The sequence below is a fragment of the Podarcis erhardii genome (assembly GCF_964252035.2).
Source record: "Podarcis erhardii genome assembly, chromosome: 11".
Classification (NCBI taxonomy): domain Eukaryota; kingdom Metazoa; phylum Chordata; class Lepidosauria; order Squamata; family Lacertidae; genus Podarcis; species Podarcis erhardii.
The window spans coordinates 43993118-44014469 of record NC_138501.1 but is presented as its reverse complement, the minus strand read 5'-3'; the positions used below and the strand labels follow the sequence as shown (position 1 = coordinate 44014469).

Sequence of the window (21352 nt, the reverse complement as noted above, 5' to 3'; positions counted from 1 at the left end):
CAGAAAATAAAAGGGATGGAGGATATCTGGGGTATTGATAGAAGAGAGGCTGAGAAAGACAATGATGATGAATTGGGTAAAAAGGGTACCGAGATCTGTGCATGTTTAACAGAAGATGCAACCCATTCTTAAGCTATTCTTATGTGGCACCAAGCCCAAATATTATATGGTGTGCAATATATTATGATTTTACTTACCCAATTCTTGAATTTTTTTTTATTTGCAGACCACCTAGACCAGGGACTCCTGAGCTTGCTAGAGTGAAGACTCCTGCTCCAGTTGCCAGTCCGACAGCTCAGGGGCTGATTAAACAAGGTAACCTCTAGGCCCTTGAGATAATGGAGATATCACTCAGACTGTGGAATTGTCTTAATGATACGTTCTTTTCTCTCTTTTTTTCTGAGTGATTAAGCTGAAATGTCTGATAATTGCAAAGGATGGTCTGATAATTGCAGGTGTTTTATGAAACGGAAGGTTCCTGTGTGCATATGATCTTTTGAGTTCATAGCAGCAATATTTTTCGGGTACCCCGTGCTGACAGCCAAGCACCTTGCTGGAGGTTAAGGTCATATGTTTCTGATCCACCATTCTTTGAACTCACCCTGGATTCATCTCCTGGCAGTTCATCACCAGGGACTGATATGAAACCTGCACTCGCCATGAGCCTTGCAGTCCAGTTTTGCAATCTGCTCCTAAAATGACAGATCAGCATAATTACAACTCAGGTTAATCCCAGTGGTTGTTCTGAGAGAGGGAATCTCTAGATCCACTCTGTTTGACTCCCCTCTCTTTAATGCTTGGCATTACTGATCCTGTATATCTCTGGTATTCAGAGGTGGATAGATTAACCTGTGTGTGACTCAAGGGAGCCCATGAAAGGGTATGGCTCAAATAATATCTGGGCTCTTGGGGGCAGTATTCAGCTGCCACATCCCATCAGTGCAAGGATATCTGCTTGCATAGTGGGACTTCCCTAACCTCTCCTATCCTCATGTGTGCCTCACCTCCACAAACCTGCTCCGAAGGGTTGGGGGAACCCCCTAAGACATATTTAGAGGACACATGGGAAAGAAGAGGGGAACAAAGTTCTGTTGTGCAAGCAGAAATCTTTCTATCGGATTCCACATTCTCCTTATTTTCTTTCTGGAAAAGGAAACGTGTGTCCATTGACATCTGGGCAAAAAAGGGTATCACCTTTCTAAAACTCCTTTGTTACTCTCTCTTTGTTCCGCACATAGTCTTGTTAACAGGGCGATATAAATTTGTTTTCCTAACTGGATCCCACGGTCTTCTATATCACTCTTGCAGTAGAAGCCTTTTGCGACTTTGGCTTAACCAAAGAGCATCACGGCAGAACTGGGGCTGCATCTGTGTGTAATTTCTAGAACTTCCTCTAGAAAATGTTTCTTCCCTGATAAGTAGATCATTACACTTATTAAAATGTGTTGATTTCTTGAAGGTAGTTAATCCGTTAAGAAAAGCACCCTGTGCTTCCTAAAAGTCTTAATAGCGCTCTACCTAAGACAGAGGGGTCTCCTGCCTAGCATCTGATCCTCTTCTCATGGTCGCTATATTTAAAACACGATAAATCAAGCACATTGCTTTATGTTGAACTCAAGTGTAGATGTCCCCATTGGAAGTCAAGGAGGTAAATGACTACACATCTTTTAGAAGGCATCTGAAGGCAGCCCCGTATCAGGAGGATTTTAATGTTTGATGATTTCATATGTGTTGGAAACCGCCCAGAGTGGCTGGGGCAACCCAGCCAAATGGGTGGGAAATACATACGTACATACATACATACAATTATTAGATAAATCCCACCCCCCTGCCCAGAAGGTAGCTTGGTTGTGAATGATTTGCGAGAGAAGAAAGATAGAAATTCAATACAAATCCCCCTGGAAGTCTGTAGAGTAACCCAAATAAGTGTCCATGAATTCCCCCTAAGTGTTTCTTTTCCTTTTTTGAAATTTAGTGGAGAGATAAAATTTCATTAACTGAAAAAAACTTTTGCCTCCTTTAAAGCCACATTTAATAGCTGAGCAATCAAGTGAATGAAAACTCTCAGACTTGCTTTTAATGAGCAATGAACGGATGTGAAAGCAAATATTTCAGTATCTCACTGTATGTGACGCTGTGATGAAGTTTGAATTTTCTGTGCAGCAAAGTGTGTAAATCATTATGGCTGACATGCATTGGTAGCTGCTAGTCAGCAAAAAGGGCTTCTTCTGGTATGGTGAAACTTCCCCTTCCCCTGCTCCTCCCCTCAGCCCCTCCAGAGCAGATTTGGGGCTGGCACAGGGAACAGGGAAGAAGAGTTACGTCAGGCAAGCAGAAGTCCACTAATGTGAGGTTGCATGTCATTTACGTTGGTATTTTTTAATGTTCACAATGTAGTGTCATCTAAACCATGGTGCACTGGGAGGCCTTTCAAAATAATAATAATAATAATAATAATAATAATAATAATAATAATAATAATAATAATATATTAAAAATTATTTCTACCCCGCCCATCTGGCTGGGTTTTGCCAGCCACTCTGGGCGGCTTTCAACAGAACATTAAAAACAGAATAAAACTTCAAACATAAAAAACTTCCCTAAACAGGGCTGCCTTCAGATGTCTTCTAAAAGTCAGATAGTTGTTTATTTCCTTGATATTTGATGGGAGGGCGTTCCACAGGGCGGGTGCCACTACCGAGAAGGCCTTCTGCCTGGTGCCCTGTAACCTCACTTCTCGCAGTGAGGGAACCACCAGAAGGCCATCAGTGCTGGACCTCAGTCTCTGGGCTGAACGATGGGGGTGGAGACGCTCCTTCAGGTATTACCATCCTCATTGGTCATCTGTTAATGTGGTTCATAATGCTATTGTCATATTTACAGTTCATGCTATCAGATCTACAGTTATTTGCTTACTTCTGCCCTGATAATAAATGGGGGAAAGTTTATCATAAACAGTGACAGCCAGAATATTTTTATTCATGAAATCGTTAGATTTTTGTTCCACCTTTCTCCTAGTTATCACATTGTAGGTTTTTCTCATCTATCGCTTGACTTGGTGCCTGTGACATGTTGTGCATTTCTGTGAGTTTAACTTTCTTAATTGCAGCACATCTAACATGCAATGGACAGTGGCTGAGCACAATCAATTCATGCAGCGTATTTTATCAGATTGCTCGAACGCCCAGTTCTGCTGGCCTACCAAGCCAGCTGTTGTTACTTTCAGTTACACTGATTGATATAAACAATGACAGCCAGAGAGACTGTTCTCTTTCTCCCACCCTCATCACAAAGGAGTGAAGCTTAAATATCGAACAGTAAACTCTGACAATTGGAGTCTGGGTGTATTTTGGAAAGCTTGTGCCTTTATCAGTTCAAGATCTTTCCCAATCCTGCTTGTCTGTTATTATTATTTTTTAATTCACACGTAATACATGCTAGCTGGTTTACAGCGTTGCGCGTGCCATCGTGATGCATTCGCGTGGAAATCATAGAAGAAGTAATTTTGATGCAGATGTCTTAGAGTGACAAAAGAAGTTCACTGCATGAAAACCAAACATACAATTCAGGAAACAATGCTTAATCTGTTCTGGAGCCTGAGCTCATTGTTGTTCTGCAATGGAATAAAGGAGAGGGATTAATTTGAAGATGCTTGTGCATGACATATGGTAATTCTCTGTGAGAAGGAAGTGTCAGCCAGTGACCTCTAAATCTTAACATTGACCTCTGGTTGTAGAATGGTGTGTGCCATAAGGTCTGCCTGTCCTTTCATATGATAATTTGATTCATGGAGCATTAGCGAAACTATAAAGTTTATGGCTGCCTTTGGACTGCCTTCACATTAAAAAAAATAAGAACCCGACCACAATTCACAAAACGGCCATCGTAAAACGGCAGAAATTTTAATTTGGCAAAAACTATTCTGAGCAATTAACTTTTTAAAGTGGCTTCCTCACTGAAAGTAGTTGACAATACACACTAAATCAATCTTAGTGTGGGTACTAAAGAGATTAGTTTTCAAGGTGTTTTATTCGGCCGGGCCTTAAAACAATCTGCAAAGGTCAAAACATCCAAAATTAGACTTGTCTTAATTGTAAAGCTTTATTCGTGCAGTTGTGATGTGGATGATAATTTATATCCTGGTTCTTTGGGTTTATAATTACTTGTGATTTTAAGCCGCAATATTGCTTGTCATAATGTGGACTTTCTGTTAGTACGTGTAACTGTGACCAGGATTTCCCTACCTAACGTGCTCACTCTGCTGTTTAAAATGGGATTGATGCAAGTTTCTTGATTTAACATTTCTTGGTGTATAGCCCAAGTAGCCAAAGTCTCACCCTGTGTTCTATAATTGACTTGTTTCTCTCTCACTAGAACGCTTCTTGAAGGGTTCTTGTATAGTATTTGCTAATATAGTCCCAGAGAGTTATGGTTCTCCCCTTTCCCCATTCTTTAGTAATACGAACCGTTTTCTGAAACGTCTGTCTTCATTTTCCTCTTTATTTCTTCTTTCCTGCTCAAGTTGCTCCTGCTGTTTCTGCTAGCACTGAAGCTGATCTCTCTGGCTCTGACCCTGCTCCTTTACATACCTGTTTCTTAGTAAATGAAGGTATTCTCACCTCCGTTTCTATCTACTTGGCCTTTTTCTTTTTCTTTTTCTTTAAACTAACTTGCTCTCTCGTTGTTACATGCCTCTTCTAATCTGCACATTCATTCACTTTCTCAATTTGAAAACAAGCTTCATTTAGCAACCTTTATTTGCAACTAATGATTAGTTTTAATTCATTTTTCTCTGCCTTTAAGTGATGGTTGTACATCACTTAAGCAGCTAGCTTATCTGACTGGAAAAAAGAAATTTATATTTAACGAATTAAGATCTTTAAATTCAATTTGTCAACCCTTTTTCACCTTGTGGGGGAAGGGACAAGGAGAGAACAATTACATATTTTTAATTTTCCGGTGGCTTCAGAATGAGGATTTAAGCAATTGAATCGCAACTGAAGGGATATTTTGGGGGGCTTAGAGAAAGTTGGTTACCTTGTGGATAACTTTCCTATTGATAAAAATTTGTTTGCTTATAAATAGAGGGTGTTTTTCGGTGACAATATTTAAGGGTTTTGTTACCATTCTTTTATCTGTAAAGGAAAAGGCAAAATCCAAGATCTTGTAAATACTTGTTTTCTAACACAGTCTTGTAATGTGCAGGTAATTTCTTTCTCTCAAAAGATCACCTAGAAAAGATCGTGTTGTTGTTGTTTATAAAAAGAAATAAAAGTACCCTACAAACAGCAAAGAAATAAAAGAAATAAAAAAGCAAAGAGCAAAAAAATAAGCAATTAAATCTGCCTAACCTTGTTAACTTCAGTGGAACTAAGCTGATTTCTAAAAGGCGATGTGTCAGTTTAAATGATTTGTAGATTCCTCTGCTTGTAGGCGTTTTCATAAGTTCTACTGTTTATGAATTATGGACCAGTTTTCAATTATTTGTCTACATTGTTCTCATTCATTGTGCTACTAAATGTATCCAGTTTTTCCTTTACACGAGAAATAGAGACTCTGTTCAGCAGGTAACATCTATGTGTCCGATGGCTTAGTTGTCATGCTAAGAGAGAATTGCTTCATTAAGCTCTAAGTAGATACAAGCCTTCCTCTAAGTGGTGACTGGAAGAATTCATTAGAAACCAGCAACAATTCAGATTACGTCTGCAGTGATTAGACGTGGTATATTAAAGTTGTGTCGGAAATTCCCCCTTTTCTAAGTTTGGAGGGTAAAAGTTGTGATTTTTCCAGGTTTGAAATTTCTCCCGAATACGAAAAAAAGAAAGAAAGAAAAGAAAGAAACTTCTCCTGAAAATAAAATCTAAATTACAAGCATATGCACCTTTGGGGGTGTGTGTTTTTGCTGTTTTTCCTAATTAGAGTAGTCCTTATTAGAGTAGTCACATGGATGATCCTATAGTGACTGGGATGACATCATGATACTATAGCCAATCAGACTTAGCTGTGTGATGACATCAGCGAGGGTAATTGGGAATAACATCAATTAAGGGCAATTCAGCTTACTAAGCAAATATTATTGCAAGGCGGTGAAAATGTATTTATTTAATAAAAGTTCTACACCACTTGCTTATTTCAAAAAAACCCAGCACCCTCAAAGTGCTTTACATAAATGAAAAGGTGTGCATTTTTCGACACAACAAAAACTAAATAGTTTTGCTTCAGCTCTAGCTATTGGAGCCTGCTAGATGGTGATGCTAACCTAGGTGTACTTTGATTTTTTTAAAAAAAATTAAAACCTGTGAGAAATTATTTCCTATAGTTAACAGTATGTGTAAAACACCTACACTTCTGCACTTGGACAGTAGCGATTTCACTGTGAAACCCATTGCTTTCTGTTTATTTTAATGTCCGTATTGGTGAGCATCAAAACCAGCATTTGAACCCATGCTTTTTTGGTATTGTTGTGCTGTTTAGAACTTTGAAAGAGTTTTGTGTGTTTTATGGCTTTTTAAAGCTAGTGTTCGTTCCTCTGTGTATTTGATGGCTGATTGTCCATGTCTGGCTTTATGTATTGGCTGCAATTCTAAACCTATCTTGCTTATGTTTAAGTTTGGTTTTTAGCAGGGATTTAAGAGGGGGAAAAATCCTTGGAGCATGTTCATCAAGATTCTCAAAAAACTGGTCTGATACCTAACAGTCTTGTTTCTTTCTTTCTCCTCCTCCTCCTCCTCCTATTATTATTATTATTATTATTATTATTATTATTATTATTAATGGATGCAGTCCTTAAAAAGAGAGAAAGATGTGCCCCAAGAGAAAACCAATTCTGGTGCTTGGGAATATGAAATGTATTTCAGCCTTGTTGCTATTGTGCATGGAAGGCAATCTACCACACACCTGAACCAGCAGTACTGCACCTTAATGATTTTCCTCTGCTGTTCCTCCATGTAGCCCAGGCACAGGCAAACTTGGCCCTCCAGATGTTTAGGGACTACAATTCCCATCATCCCTGACCACTGGTCCTGTTAGCTAGGGATCATGGGAGTTGTAGGCCAAAAACATCTGGAGGGCCGAGTTTGCCTGTGCCTGATGTAGCCCTTGGAGAAGGACCATAAAACACTGGCTCAGGTGCAACTTTCCCTAAAGCCAAAACAGGAGTTGGTTTAGAGCATCCATGTTAGTCTTTCGTAGCTGCTAAAGTATTCCCATCCCTTCCCTCTGCTTCCTTTCCCCCCGTTGTGCATGGTAGCACATTCGCCCTTCCTCCTACCTCACAGGATATGTCACTTCCTGCCAACTGATTCTGCTAGAGGGCGCCAGGGCACCTGTGGCCTCAGGGCAGGATTGTGGCTGCTGTTCTCATGCACTGTCCTTATCACGTTGTGATAAATCTCTAGCATGAAAAAAAATTCATCGGTTTTATATTTTATGTGGAAGAGAATGCTTGTGAAAGCATGCGTCTCATACCCAGTCTGATTAAACGTCCTGCACTGGTTGGTTTAAACATGTTATCTCTTGTCCATCTGTCTGCCTGTCTCTCGCACATGCATACATGTATGCACACACTCTTCAAATTAGTCAGTAATTGGATACTACGTGTTCGGTCCAAAGAACTTTGAGTAGAAGGAAAATAATTGCCCAATAATTTATGCAGCACTGATATATGTGCATTAATTTTTCTCACTGATTGCTAGAGAATGAAGTGTAAAATTACCTTTCTATGAATCAAAGATACTTTCAGCATGTTAGAAGGGCATATTTAGACCCAGTCTTCCATAAGACTAGCAAACAAGCTTAAGCTTCATGTGATGTCGGATCATGACCCTCATGGGGAGATTAGGGGGAAGAAGGGAAGAAATGCTATCCACCTGATAGCTCTTCACATAGCTAGTTTGTCAATTGCCTTAGCTTTCTTTTTAATCTCAGTAAAGGAGGGTCCTTTACTAGACTCGCAGGCATGGCCAAACTTGACCCGCCAGCTGTTTTGGGACTACAATTCCCATCATCCCTGACCACTGGTCCTGTTAGCTAGGGATGATGGGAGTTGTGCCAAGTGGAGTGCCAAGTTTGGTCATACCTGGGTTAGAGCGATTACAAATACATAGTTATAGAAGGATAATTATTAGGGGGGGCGTAAGCCCCTCTGAACCCAGTAGACTTATTTCTGAGAGGGGCTGTGTAGGATTGCACTGTTAATGCCCCAATGTAACTTTGAACTAGGATGAACTTATTTACCCGGAAGCTGTGCTTTCTGAAATCCGAAGTTATGAAGTGTAGGGAACAAATGGCAGAGACAACAAAATAAAGCAGTGAATAATTAAAATGTAGATGATAGGAGCTTCAAATAATGTTAGTTGCCTCAATGATCAGGAAGAGGGGTTAGCGTGCGCACGTATCAGTTTTAAGTTAAGCTATTCAGTACAACTGCATTCCTGTTGCTTAAGATGCAGTATATTTTTAAAAGGGGTCATTGTGGGCAAGCAGGTCATGATAACTTCAGATTGACAAACGTAGTTGTGGATGCTAATAAATCTAGTGGCATTTGATGATGGCTGTTTTCATAATGCTTTGCCTGTGTCTTCAACAGGATGGAGTCAACTTGCCGCTATGCATTGTGTTATGCTTCCTGACCTGTTGGGCCTGGATAAATTTAGACCACCTCTCCTTGAAATGTTAGCTCGTAGATGGCAAGATCGATGCTTGGAGGTACTGTTTTTTTATTGAAGGCGGCAGTGGGGGTGGGGGTGGGGGGTGGGGGGTGCAAATGAAATGAATCTGTTGGCCAACATGAGGATATTATTTTTATGTTGGATATATTGTTCCAAGAAAAGCGTACCATAATTCTGGTTTAAAGGTTGGATTTATATATCTAGGTATATGCAATTCAATTTGCAGGTCAGTTTTGTAAAATGGAGAGTTAACATCCCCTCATAACAACAGTATATTGTAGTTAAATGGGAAGCTAGGCCTTGGAGAACGCGGTTAATCCAAAGTACATGATGAATCTTGCCGGCCACTGGATGTCATCGTTGTTCCATTACAGCATGTGGGACCACTTATGAATACCAAAACCCTCCATTTCCATAAGCCACAGACCATTTCAACATGTTTCGACGGAGCTGCATGCAGTTTGTTTACTCCTCATGCATCAGCAGTTCAATAACTGCTGCAAATTCATTTTTAATCCTCTTCAGTGCTATACATATTTTTTAAAAAAAGCAGGAGGGAAGAGGATGCTTAGAGAGCAAGAACCCTTGTAAGTCACGGTCCAGGAAACTCTTTCCCTCCACTATGTGTAGTTATTTGAAATGAAATGCTGAGAGGTGCCTCTTCCAATTAATATTAGTTTCCCCTCAGCAATGCTGAGGTCCATCATTTGCTTTTGGGTGTGGGTGACGATGGCAGGTAGAAAATACAAAGACGTCTTTGAAATTTGCAATGAATATTCAACTCTGCTCAAATTTTCGGAGCAGTCTTTTGTTCCAGTAAGGAGAAGGGCGTTCAGCTAAGAGGTTTCGCAAGTCAGTTTCTAGAGAGAGCTTGCTGAGTTGTTCGAACGTAACTCCACTCGTCGGCAAATGGGGTTGGCGTCTACTATTTTTGATAAATGACTATCTGGCCTTGACATCACATCTATGCTGTTGTGGCCAAAAGAAAAAAAAGAAGAGGAAAAAGTTGATTGTGCAGCTTTAAAAGAAATATATGAGGAGCAGAACTGTGACATTTACAGTAGTGTTTTGAGCTGGCTCCTAAGCTTAATTGAAAATCTGCTGCCAGGATTGTGTGGCAGTGGTGGAGTTCATGCACACATGGTAGATGAAAGCTTGCTCTGTGCTAAGCTAGTCTTTTATTTCAGTTTCTAGCCTGCCTCATCCCAAAGACTTAGGGAGGACAAGTTGTGTGTGAACACACACTCTTTAGTGCTGCTGGTGATTGTCTAGCAAAACATGTAAGAATTTCAGCTTTTATTCTCAAGAATATTAAGCTTGAATTCTCTTGTATACAGAGCTAGATTAATAATAATAATAATAATAATGGTAATAATTTATATACTGAACTTCATCCAAAGATCACAGGGTGGTTTACAGTATACAAACACAATAACACGCACCATAATAACAAACAAAAACAATACCCCCACAGTTTAAAAGGCCATAGGTTGTTTAATTAGCCAAAAGCCTGGTAGGAGAGTCTTCCTAGAGACAGCATTCTTCAAATGGGGAGCCACTGCAGAAAAGGCCCTGTTTCCTTGTTTCCACCTTCCAAACCTCCTGCAGAGGAGGCGCACAATGAAGTGCCTCAGATTGCAGGGTCCTGAAGAGGAATCCTAAGCAATGCTGTGTTCTTGCAGCGTATTAAGGCAGTATCGTGAATTCTACGAATCAGGTCTATCATTCCACCAGTGCCAGGTTCTCTGTTACTTCTGAGATTTTTTTTACACCACAGCTAGGACCCAGCTCATACTGTGGCATAGTGGTGAGGGAGGTATTTTCCATTGGTGGCTTTTCTTGATGAACCAGTAAATGAGGTGTGAGAAACCTGTGGATCTCCAGAAGTTACTGAACTACAGTTCACTCTACCCCTGACTAGTAACCATTCTGGCTGACTGGGACTGATGGTCATTGGAGCACAACAACATCTGGAAGGCCTCAGGTTAGGCACCACTGTTGTAAAGGAGCAGTTCTGCTAGAATCCCGTGGGTCCCTCTCAGGGTTTTGTGTGGCCAGTGTCTCCATGAGAATAATTTGTTGGCTTTGCCAATATGGCTCTTCCATCCACATGTGCCCTATCAGAGTATGAGGAAGTTGTACAGTATTGTTCCTATGCATGAACGTGACATTGTTGATCACTTAACTGTCTGGAAAAGATAGTCCCTTTATAAATTCTGTTGCACCTAAAAGGTTGATGGGAAGCATTTGAGGACCTTGTAAGCGGACTGCGGAAAGAGGTTTTTTATGCTGTCTATCATGCCAACTTTCTTTGCTTTGGTAAGATGTCATTCACAAGCATTATCTGCAACCAATTCATTTTGCGTACCAGCATTCTTCTTTTTTTCTTTTTTCACCCGTAGGAGTGTTCCCTCTCCCCCGTATCATCTGACTTGGACTTTGAGATTGGCCAGCTTGGGTTAGGGGGAAACTTCTTGACCTGCCACCATCAGCTGTTGCATGGCAGGAGGTGACATGGGATCAAGTCTTCACTGTGATAGCACCCTGACTCTTGAATTCTTTCCCCTGGGAGATAAAGCACACCAGCTCTTAACAAAATTCCAGTGCTAGGTTAAAACAGCTGTTTCCTGTCCAGTTGATTATTGAAGTCCAGAATATTGAAGGACTTAGAATGTGATAAACCATATCTATGATGGTTTTATAATCGATGAATAATTTTAATAGTTTCGTGGTTGTTTTCTCATACAATAAGTTGTTTTGCAGTGTTTTGAAAATCACTCTGTGATTCCTCGTGTGGCAGAGGGTGCTAGAAAAGGTTCCTTAATGTCTGTGCGGGTGGTGCTGTGGGTTAAACCACAGAGCCTAGGTCAGCCTTGCTGATCAGAAGGTCGGCAGTTTGAATCCCTGCGATGGGGTGAGCTCCCATTGCTCAGTCCCTGCTCCTGCCAACCTAGCAGTTCGAAAGCATGTCAGTGCAAGTAGATAAATAGGTACTGCTCCGGCGGGAAGGTAAATGGCGTTTCCGTGCGCTACTCTGGTTCGCCAGAAGCGGCTTAGTCATGCTGGCCACATGACCTGGAAGCTGTACGCCGGCTCCCTCAGCCAATAAAGCAAGATGAGCGCCGCAACCCTAGAGTCGGCCACGACTGGACCTAATGGTCAGGGGTCCCTTTACCCAGTGGCGTAGCGTGGGTTGTCAGCACCCGGGGCAAGGCAAGTAATTTGCGCCCCCTAACCCGTGGATTTGCCCTAACCCCAGATGTTGCGCCCGGTGCGGCCGGCCCCCCCTGCACCCCCCACGCTACGCCACTGCCTTTACCTGTACCTTTACGTGAACATTATGGAGTCCTTTTGCAAACATGTGTCTTCCTTCGGGTTTGTAGGTGCGAGAAGCTGCCCAGGCCTTGCTGTTAGCAGAACTGAGAAGAATTGAGCAGGCAGGGAGGAAGGAGACAATTGACATGTGGGCTCCGTATTTGCCACAGTACATGGACAGTGTTATCTCGCGTGAGTATTTTCTTTCCAATCCAAATGTGCTTAAAAATGTGGATTTAAGAGAAGACATTTCAAGGAACAATGGAAACCAGTATATTTCAAAGGGGAAGCTAGATTTCAGGTCTTGACATAGATCTCTTTCTCAGATGTCAGCATTGGATATAGTGATGTTGAAAGTCCGGGGCAAAGTAAACAAGTCCTTCAGTGACAACTGTACGAATATGACAAGACATTTGTCCTTGAATTAATTCAACATTTCAAATTTATATTGTTTATATACCATCCTGATCTACCTCGAATCGGGCTGTATTGGTTGCCATATCAGACCGGTTGTATCGCACCAGTCAAATTTCATCCAAATATAATGAAGTCTGTACTTTGGTGCAGCAGTTTCAACCCAAGCTAGATCATTTAGTTCATTTTACTGGTGAGCAGGAATTTGCTTATTTCTAATATAGCAGACATTTTGATGACAACGAGAAACGTTTTGCCCAACGGAATTGAATTTCCTTTTGTTGAGAGTGTTTTGTGTGTTAAATGCCAATTGATTTTTTTGGAAAGATACATAATGATCTTGTTAAATCTAAATGGGATATATAATCTAGATTTACATGGAGATACTCTGTGCTGTTTCCAAGAACAAATGTCAGTAAAAAAATAACAGTCTTTTGGCCTTAAGTTTAACCCCAGCATTATTTGTATTAAATAATTACATACAAGGTACATGGACAATACTTTGGTTTGAATGTGGCAATAAATATGGTATTTAGGTTACGAGATAGGAATGATTCTCCTTTTCAGCTGGTCCCTTTCTTTGTCTTCTTCATCTTCTTTTCTGTGGTTTTCCCCCAAAATAGTCAAATATGCCTATTTATGTCCAAGCTAGCCCGTCCTTCAACCAATCACATACATGTGATACAGAATTCTCTCCCCCCCCAGAACATTTTTTTCTGTGAGTGACCAAGAGTTTCTACCCACAAACTAATAAAAAGTGTAATTTTGCAATCCTCTACCTCAGTATTTAAAATAACTCAGTTTTCCCAGACCAAGCCCATGTCACTAAACAACAGCCAACTCTCAACCACCAAGGAAGGATGCTTCCTATTACAACTTTAACCCATTAATCTCATACACATAAATTGTATCTAAATCAAACACTGTTCTACTAAACACATTTTTAAAGGTGCTTTCTCCACAGGTGTTGTTGGGTCACAATTCTCATTGGCCCCAGGCAGCATGAATGATGGGAGTTGTAGTCCAGCAACAACTGGAAGGCACCACATTAGCTGCCAATACCTAAGGTGCGCTGCAGGCCCTGTCATGAGCCACGAAACAGGTGATCAAATACAGCAGTAGGAGAGAGCCCAAGAAACCAAAAAGATAGCATTATATTTCATGAATGGAAAACTCAATAACCCCTGAATAATCTCTGTTAGTGGCATCTTTTTTGTATATCAATTTCTATTCCATCCTTCTAGATCCTATGCATTATGTTTGCTTCTTTAATAGAAATAAAAGTATCATACAACCCAAAACAAACACAGCCAATATTTGCAAAAGGGCTTTTGCCCATCTTGGAATAATATGCTATCTACTATGCCATCGTACAGCTGCCTCTGGAAGTTTTTTTTTTTTTAAAAAAAGGTAAAGGACCCCTGACAGTTAAGTCCAGTCGCGAACGGCTCTGGGGTTGCAGCGCTCATCTCACTTTACTTGCCGAGGGAGCCGACGTTTGTCTGCAGATAGTTTTTCTGGGTCATGTGGTCAGCATGACCAAGGCGCTTCTGGCGATACCAGAGCAGCGCACGGAAACGCTGTTTACCTTCCCACCGGAGCAGTACCTATTTATCTACTTGCACCTTTTGGCATACTTTCAAACTGCTAGGTTGGCAGGAGCTGGGACCCGAGCAACAGGAGCTCACCCCGTCGCGGGGATTCGAACCGCTGACCTTCCGATCGGCAAGCCCTAGGCTCAGTGGTTTAGACCGCAGTGCCATCTGCATCCCACCCTCTGGAAGTAGAGGGATATTATTACACCAAACCATAGGTAGCACAAGGTATGATTTGAAAAAACCATTTCAAGCAAACAATTATTTCTGTTTTTTGGCTGATGTTTCAAATGACAAGGGGCAGTTTGCTGAGTTAAGCTTCCTTAAACATGATTTGTTGATGGCTCCCTGATTTGTCATTGGTCCCTCGGTTCTGTCAGGATCTGGCATGGTTTGGCAGCCCGAGATGGAAGAGGAGGAGGAAGGAGAAAAAGCAGAGCAGGGGCTTGAAGATTGGCAGCCAGGTGTGGAAGTCCTCTCCCTGTGACTCTGGAGGAGACCTGCCAGCTCTCTCCATTGCTCCTCCAGCAAGGTGGGGTGGGGACGGGGACTTCAGCCAGCCAGTGGGAGGGACTGAGCAGGAGGAGGGGGTGGAGTCAGGGCAGGGCACAGTCCTGTTGTCAAGATACAGGTGCCACGTCTGTAGGTAGAATTAGACACCTCTGCCCAGGTGGAGAGCATGTTTGAACATGCAGGCCTCTTGGAAGGTGAAGTGTGTTTTGTGAGTGAGCTCACCCTGTCTTGTCCTTAAAAGCTTGGGCAGCAAGGTACAGAAGCTGTTGGGACATCTTCATTGCTCCTCTTCAGTCCTACATCTCTTGTCCTTCTTGTGTACCTTGGAGTCATTACTTCTCGGCCCACTACTTGATGCTGAGCTGCACCATTATTAGCCCAAATCCAGTTCTCTTCCTTATGCTCAAGGAAGAGCCGCTTGTCATTGTGTTTTAGGACAGGGACGTGACAGTCATGACATCTCTGTTGAGCCTAAAAGTTCCTCACTGTCAGTGTTTACAACTTTTTCCAGATGTAAATGTTTTTTCCTTATTACTTTTTTTTTTGGAGATAATTTAAGTGCAAGTTAAAAAGGTATAACTGGCTTTGTTTAATTCAGGCATGGCCAAACTTGGCCCTCCAGCTGTTTTGGGACTACAACTCCCATCATCCCTAGCTAACAGGACCAGTGGTCAGGGATGATGGGAATTGTAGTCCCAAAACAGCTGGAGGGCCAAGTTTGGTCATGCCTGGTTTAATTGGTTTGCAATTAAAATTCAGTAGGATATTTGCCAAATCTGTGTTATTCAAAGTTGAATTCTAGAATATGGTGTTTTGAGAAAATAAAATAAAGAAATAAAGAAATAAACCCAAGGCATTGCATGGCAAGGCTTGCCTCATAAGAAAGTTCATTAAAAATTGGGGGGGGGCGGGAGTTCATGTTTTTGTTGATTGTTCTTTTTTTCTGTTGCACTTACAAATAAAAAATAGGTGGGTAGCACCTTATTGCTAGCAGTGTTAGTGAGGGCTCTAGAAAATGCCCTAATATTTGTTGTACTGAAGAGTATGGTATTGATTTGTGCCATTAGTCTCTTTCTGATTTGCTGAAGAACTGAGTTTTTTTTTTAATGCTAATGGAAATAAAGAGCTTTACAAAACACAGCGCAAGAATACGGGAACACATTTCTGCAATAAAGCAAGTGTCTAGGAAGCTTTTAAAATATATATCTGTCCAAGTTTGGTTTGGTGCAGACTATGCCCATGTATATAGCATGTGTTAGGCATTGATTTATGGTACACTATTTATTTTAAGAATTTATAAACTGAACCACCATCCAAAGGTGGATTTCGGGGCAGTCTGCATCAAAATTTAAAATCCACAATGCAATGTAAATCATAGACAAACAGAATTGCAAAATTGAACAGAACGAAACTAGTCAACCAACTAAAAACTGGATATGCACACATTTATCATGTCAGCTCACACATTCTTTTTAAAATAAAAAACAGGTTAAAAACAATTATAATAAAATAAGCATTGATTAAATATAACATGGTATTAAAACAAGTCCAAATTAAAATCAAGACAAGGTGATATTGCAAGAACAGATTATGAGAACAGCATAGCTCAGAGCAAACTTACAAAGCTACAGCAAGATTTAAAAGACCCTGGGGAAGTAAATGGGGCTTGACCTGATGTGCAGGAAGCCATCAGAGTAGCTGCCGGGTGGGCCTTCCTACGACAAAGTATTCCATAACTTGGATATCACTGATGGAAGGACACTCTTCACTCATGGCTCAAAAACAACTTCCTCATCTTTTTCTTCTTGCAAAGAAAGCTCAGCAACTTTTTTTTGGGGGGGGGGAGCAGGAAACTCAACAAATTTTGTGCCTGGCTTTTCACTTTTTGAACTATGGCAACCCTATGGGCCAACAAGGACTTGCCTCCAACAAGGATGGAAGGGTACAGGTCTGTGCTTGTCGGAAGATGCCATCTTCCAGGTACCCCAGTCTCTGGCTGTGTAGAGCTTTAAAGATCAGAGGCAGCACTTTGGATTGAGCCTGGAAACAACCTGGAAAGGTGGCCAAGTATTGTAACATGTGATCTCAGGCGGCAATTACGCAACCGTATTCTAACTTTTCAGACCATCTTCAAAGATAGTATACCCTGTAGAAGGCACTGCCAAACAAAAGGTTACCAGGACATTCTCTTCCTGTGCATATAGGGTCATAGCCGATGCACCAGCCTAAGCAGGTAAAATGGTGCTACCAACCACTTACTCCTCTGATGTTACGGATGGATCAGTTGTTTTTGTTTAGTCGTTTAGTCGTGTCTGACTCTTCGTGGCCCCATGGACCAGAGCACGCCAGGCACTCCTGTCTTCCACTGCCTCCCGCAGTTTCGTCAAACTCATGTTCGTAGCTTTGAGAACACTGTCCAACCATCTCGTCCTCTGTCGTCCCCTTCTCCTTGTGCCCTCCATCTTTCCCAGCATCAGGGTCTTTTCAGGGAGTCTTCTCTTCTCATGAGGTGGCCAAAGTATTGGAGCCTCAGCTTCAGGATCTGTCCTTCCAGTGAGCACTCAGGGCTGATTTCTTTAAGAATGGATAGGTTTGATTTGGATAGGTTAGATGGATCAGTTAGCACCTCCCAAATTACTTATCTGGTCCTTATGAATATAGACTCCCTTGCACATGTGCTATAATGGATCCTGCAGTTCCTATGTCCACCATTTGTCCTTCTTTTAAGAAGCAGCTTTATATATACAAACAAATATGCTAAGTGGACCTGTTGCCTCCCTATGACCTAGTGCTCTGGCTTTTGAAAGTGGACAAATGCTTTATGCAGCTGTAAGAATTCAGTGGGTTAAACGGTAAATTATTATTAAAGTAGGAAATGAAAGAAAATTTGGTGGGTGATTATCAAGATGACTGATTCTAGGGTAACGTAATGTTTTCTCGCTTCTGATTTCAACTGATTAATAATAAGATACTTTTTAAAAGCCAGGTTATGCAGTTTGGGCAACTTTGCACAAGTTTGCCTAATTTGTGTATATGTGTGTCAGAATTTGATGATGTTATAAGGCTGTGATGCAGAGTTCCCTCCGTGGTGTTACACACCTGCGCATACCGAGGCGCCTTGTAGGGCAGCATCAAACGAGATGGAAAAGGTCCTGCTGAAAGGGAATAGTTTCTCCTCTTCTGCACTCCCTTGGGTGCTGGTGAAGAAGCAATTTGGGTGCAAGTGCTTTTCACATACTTTTGCACAGGTTTTCCTGGATCCTGATCTCGCCCTTTTTTGTATTCTTGCCTTTGCCAACGACTCTTTTGCCTTATTTTGTATGCAGGATGGATGCCGCTAAAGGAATAATTTAAGGTTTCGCACAGAATCATTCCCAGATTAGTAGGGTTCTTCTCTTGGTCTGTTGCTGATTAAAGCAGGTGAAGAAGGGAAGGAATGATGACCTGGTGTAATGGTAGTTGATTGCCGCTCTGACTTTCATTACTGTGTCCTGTTTTTGTAAGGGGAGTCCTCCCCCCCCCCCCCACTGGAACAAGTTAAGCCATGTTTTCTGATGGAGGAAGTTTCTTCTTCCTTGCTTTCTGGGTCTAGATCCTGAATTGGAGAAGTTTCGGATGCAGCTCTGGAGGGTCAGAGTTCAAAGCAAGAGCAGCTGTCATTTCGTTTTTTTTCCATTCCATTGTCAAAATTTAGTATCATTACTAAACTACAAGTCCCTTAACTATTAGAGATAATGGTGCTGGCTATAAATCTAGGCACTCGGGATGAATTACCTATTATTCATGATACACTGTATATTTTGTACTTTGTAAAGCTCTTGGAAGCTCATGTTGATGTTGAGCAGTATATAAATAAATACACAATGATACTGTTGATTACAAACCTTTGTAGTAATTATCATTACTCAATAACTGCAGTGTTAGGGCTGCAATCCTAATCCAGTTGTACGCAGTGCAACTTATTTCCAAGCCAATATGCATAGAGTTGCATTACAGATGACGGGCTGCATCTGAAACAGTTGTGTTGGATTAGGCTGTAAAGCTCAACCCTTAAGGAGTCTGTGCATATCCCACTGATCTAGCACCTTAGCGATTTTATATATTTCAGACTACAATCCTGTACCCAATTTACCTGGGAATAACGGAAACCGAGGCTTACTTCTGAGTAGACTCTTATAGGGTTGCACTGTTAACTGAAAGCATTCAATATACTACTAGAAATCAGAGCTAATATCTGCATTTTTTTTCTCCAGCAAATCTACTGATGCACACAAATCTTAAATACTGGATGAGCTGTTAAGGATTTTCATAAAGGAATGTAAAATCCAGCTATGTTCTTTGTACGCCTGCCTGCCTTTCCCTGCAATTTTTCACCTGCCAAATACCTTACTCATTTAACATTTATTGTAGCAATTCTGTGGTCTAGTAACCTCTCTTACTCATATTTTTCATAGTTTATGTTTACAACTTAATTCTCTAAAAGCCCTGGCTGTATGAAGTGATTGCTTCTTCAATTAGTTCAACACTTGTACCTTTTAAAATCCATTTGTTGGCTATGAATATATAAAACAAACACTGAGATTTAATCAGTGTAATGTACTGATGTAACTATATTTTGCTTTTAGAAGCATTACATTTTCATATACAGTAATCACTGTGTTTCTTCTGCAGTTTAAGAGCAGTTTGTCATCTTTTAGTTCCTTTACAAATCCATATGTCTTAAGACGGCAAAGAACATGTGGCAGTTCATGGGTTCTCTTCCAACAAACCATCATAATTGGCATCGCTGGCATAAATATATGCATGCATTGACAGAGCAGTGAGATCCAGATTTAGTTTTTTTCCATCTATGAGTGTTGGAAGTCAACTTTGATATGTCCATATCAAGACAATATAGGATTTGGAGGAGGCGCGCACACACACACACACACACACACACACAGAAGAACCACTGGTGGAAGGCAGTCAACATGAAATAACACGAACACATTTTGATGCTACAGAAAATTAAAATACAGAGGGAAATGAGCATTTAAAATTGGTACAAAACTTAGTATTGATTTGGAGATTTCTAGAAATGCTGAGAAACAGAAAAAGTCCAGGTCTCTTTTCAGACTGTTGTGTCCCCACAGCTTGAAGAAGATGACTACATAGAGCAGTGGTTCTCAAAGGGTGTGGCAAGAGAAGATGACAAGTGTTGCAGGAAGATTCAAGGACAATTGAAGAAACATTTAAACATTTCAGTGTAGTATAATAATATAGTATAGTATCAAAATGACTATTTATGGTTATGAATGTTCTTCAGCTTAGAAGCTCGCAATACACATGACTAGGGGGGAAGAGCAATACAGTTGTACCTCAGGTTACATACGCTTCAGGTTACATACGCTTCAGGTTACAGACTCCGCTAACCTAGGAATAGTGCTTCAGGTTAAGAACTTTGCTTCAGGATAAGAACAGAAATCGTGCTCTGGTGGCGCAGCAGCAGCAGCAGGAGGCCCCATTAGCTAAAGTGGTGCTTCAGGTTAAGAACAGTTTTATGTTAAGAACGGACCTCCGGAATGAATTAAGTACGTAATCCGAGGTATCACTGTATACTATTGTAGCTGGAAGGGGGCAGTTTCAGTCTCTCCTGGTACAAAACAAGCAGCATAGGCAGTGTTAAACCAGGGTTACAGCCACCAAAACGGAATGCCTAGTTGCAGTGTTGGGGCCAGACCACTTGAAAGCTGTATTTTTAAATACGACCTTTTTGGTTCCTGACATTCATTCTGATTGTGCAGATGAATATAAACAGAGAGAATTCTGCAGGATGTGTTGCTGGTGTGTGAAAACAGCCAAAATCCATGGATTCCCAAGGCATGCACCTCCAGATGGGCTAGAAACCATTAGTCTCAAGTGGCCGAGAGCCAGGTGCAAAATGTTCCTGTTACCTAGTGAATTTCAAATGCTGAGCAAAACTTCCCTTGGAAGTTTTGCAGGGTAGACGGCAGCCTTTAATGAAGGAAATTGCAGAAGATAGACCAGGAAAGAGGGTTGAGGCTCTTCAGCATGAAATACCTTGTGTCCTCTTCAACTTCTAGAGGGTTAAATTCATACTGTTTTCCCTTTCTCCCATTAATGATGTTGGTGAAGACTTATTTGCAAGTCAGTGGTTGTATCAGTATGGCAAGGATGATCAAGGCTGATCAAATATGAATGATCAAATATGGGGCATTCCCCATATTTGTGCTGAGTGGGGATTTGAATCCTGCCCCCTCCCATCATAGTCCAATGCCCTGACCTAGAGTTGCCATATTTCAGAAACCCAGGACAAAGCGCCGCCTTTCGGAATTCCCCCCTAGATGTCAATTCCGCCCTTGAAATCCTGGTGATGTCTGGGAAAATCCAGACATATGGCAGCCCTATCTAACCACTACGCCACACAGGCTTTTTGTTTATGTGGTGCCGACATCACCTTTACCTGCTCCATCTCCCCCCGTAGCACAATTGCTACGTTTTGGGCAGATTTTCCCCAGCTCTTTAGAGGAGAAATGGGTGGGTATCTGGACACCCCGTCAAACCACAGAAATATATTGCTTTTGAATCAGATGAGTGGATCCGCATAGAAGGCATTGTAATCAAATTAATAATTGGATCCCGGCCCCTAACTAAGCACATTAGTCTATTGAGAACTTACAGTCATCCCCTTTAGGAGAAATTCGGATTGTATATAATTTTATACTTTCCTTTTAACTTCTCGTATAGCCTGCTGTGATGTCATAGCGAGAGGATTATGACTTTAGGTGAAAGATGAACAGCAGGGCCAGATGAGCTCTCATAGAAATGCACTCCCAATCCTTTCCT

The 21352-nt window shown here is 41.3% G+C and overlaps 1 protein-coding gene across 4 annotated transcripts in view; it reads left to right on the top strand.

Moving 5' to 3' along the window:
• The window catches only part of WDR7 (WD repeat domain 7), a 211299-nt gene that overhangs the window by 41735 nt on the left and 148212 nt on the right, over positions 1–21352 (top strand). For 2 of the 4 annotated variants that reach the window (XM_081881350.1, XM_081881349.1), the window contains exons 16-19: positions 227–315; positions 4523–4609; positions 8588–8706; positions 12053–12176. In XM_081881350.1, the coding sequence (XP_081737476.1) occupies positions 227–315; positions 4523–4609; positions 8588–8706; positions 12053–12176 (419 nt within the window). The remainder of the gene's footprint in view (positions 1–226; positions 316–4522; positions 4610–8587; positions 8707–12052; positions 12177–21352) is intronic. The other 2 variants (XM_081881351.1, XM_081881352.1) reach the window with 1 other exon arrangement.